The sequence below is a fragment of the Sinocyclocheilus rhinocerous genome, unplaced genomic scaffold (assembly GCF_001515625.1).
Source record: "Sinocyclocheilus rhinocerous isolate Xijiao unplaced genomic scaffold, SAMN03320098_v1.1 scaffold898, whole genome shotgun sequence".
NCBI classification, from domain to species: domain Eukaryota; kingdom Metazoa; phylum Chordata; class Actinopteri; order Cypriniformes; family Cyprinidae; genus Sinocyclocheilus; species Sinocyclocheilus rhinocerous.
Genome location: NW_015652144.1, coordinates 1,186,549 through 1,188,338, shown reverse-complemented (window position 1 = coordinate 1,188,338; position 1,790 = coordinate 1,186,549). Strand labels below are relative to the sequence as shown.

The window sequence follows — 1,790 nt, the reverse complement described above, 5'->3', positions numbered from 1 at the left end:
AAAAAAAAAAGTATAACGGTTTCCACAAATATGAATCAGCACAACTTTTTTCAACATCGACAATCAGAAATGTTTCTTGAGCAGCAAATAAGCATAATAGAATGATTTCTGAAGGATCATGTGACACTGAATGATGCTGAAAATTCAGCTTTGATCACAGGAATAAATTACATATTCAAGTATAAAACAGCTCTTTTAAATTGTAATAATATTTCACAATATTACCGTTTTTACTTCAATTTTGTTCAAATAACTGCAGTCTTTCAAAAACATTATTTTTACCAACCCAGAGCTGAAGAGTAGAGTTTTTATTAGGTAACTTCAGTGCATTAATTCCCATATTTAGCATGGATATGAAGAGGCAGATGGACTGAACTGTAGTCAAAGGCTTGGCTTCATCTTTGAGACACTCACCTGGCCGTGTGTATCTCCAGGCGGTTTCCCAGGCTCGAAGCAGACAGCCAACCCAAAGTCTGCAATCACTGCGGTCAAATCAGTCTTGAGCAGGACATTCTTACTCTTGAAGTCTCTGCAAATCACAAAGTTCAAATCACCCAGTATCTACAGACTTCCTCTTGCTTATCACTATACAGCAAGAGCACAATATTTACAAATCTCTTTTAAAATGACATATCAAATGCTCAAACATCACTTTCCTTTCAGATCTGTATTGATGTTGTAAAAGCTTGAGATTCGCTTCAGCGCATGTACCTGTGTGCGATGGCGGGTTTGGGTCCCTCTGCTCGGTAAGGAAGGTCTTCATGAAGGTACGCCAGGCCACGGGACATACTTGCAGAAATATGGCACAACTGAGGCCAGCTCACCGGGTTTCCCTTCAGGTAATCTGTTAGTGAACCCTGCAATGCATACAATTTGGGCTTTTAATAAAGATTATGGCTTTTTTTTATTAAATAAAATGCAATATTCACTTCAATATTGAAATAAAATATAAAAGACATTTTTTTAAATTAAGTTTTAATTTTAATTCAACTATTTCCTAAGGAATCGTTGCTCATTTTCATTATTTACTTGATATACAAAAAAACTAAAACAAAAAAACCCCCACTAATAAAAATGACAAAAACACAAAACCAACATTTGAACTAAAACTGAAATAAAACAGAAACCATAAAAATTTAAACTAATTCAAACTATTAATAAAAACCCGCACTGATACTAAAATAACACTGGTCAAAAATTCTATGCATATCTTTAGATACCGCAGTTTTTATTTGGTGCACCTTTAAAACATTATTAGACATTTTGCCTCTCAAAAAGCATGAATTACACATCTAGGGACATTTACAGAAAAATAAAACATTTTTGAAGCAATGTAGATATGCAATGAAGAGAATAAAGCATATGACTTTTAGTGCATTTAATTTATACTCTTAATTTAAAACTCTTCTGTAAAACTGATTTGAATTGGGACTCGAAGCGTAGTGTTTCTTACATTCATAAATTCAATTTATTCAAAGCCACTTACAAATACGGATCATCACAAACACTTTATCATAAGAGCAACATTTACAATACACACTGGCAAGTTTCAAATATAAGATAGATTAGCCTAGTGTTTCTTTCAATTTGCAATTATATTTTGACTTTATAATGTGGAGATTATTGTTGGTTTTTATTAGGGCTGCACGATAAATCGCATGCGATATTTAACGCGCATCTTGTCAGAAAACCGGTTCTGTAATCAGCGGTAAATCTCCATCACCTGCGGGCTTTCACATTGAGCAGCATTAACTACACAGAGCCGTTGTTCACTGACGAGCTGCGCAAAA

General features: G+C 34.2%; 1 protein-coding gene across 1 annotated transcript in view; it reads right to left on the bottom strand.

Moving 5' to 3' along the window:
• Positions 1 to 1,790, bottom strand: part of LOC107713688 (activin receptor type-2B-like) — a 15,882-nt gene that overhangs the window by 5,417 nt on the left and 8,675 nt on the right. The window contains exons 7-8 of the mRNA XM_016519271.1: positions 712 to 857; positions 415 to 529 (exon numbers count right to left, since the gene is read on the bottom strand). Coding sequence (XP_016374757.1) covers positions 415 to 529; positions 712 to 857 — 261 coding nt within the window. The remainder of the gene's footprint in view (positions 1 to 414; positions 530 to 711; positions 858 to 1,790) is intronic.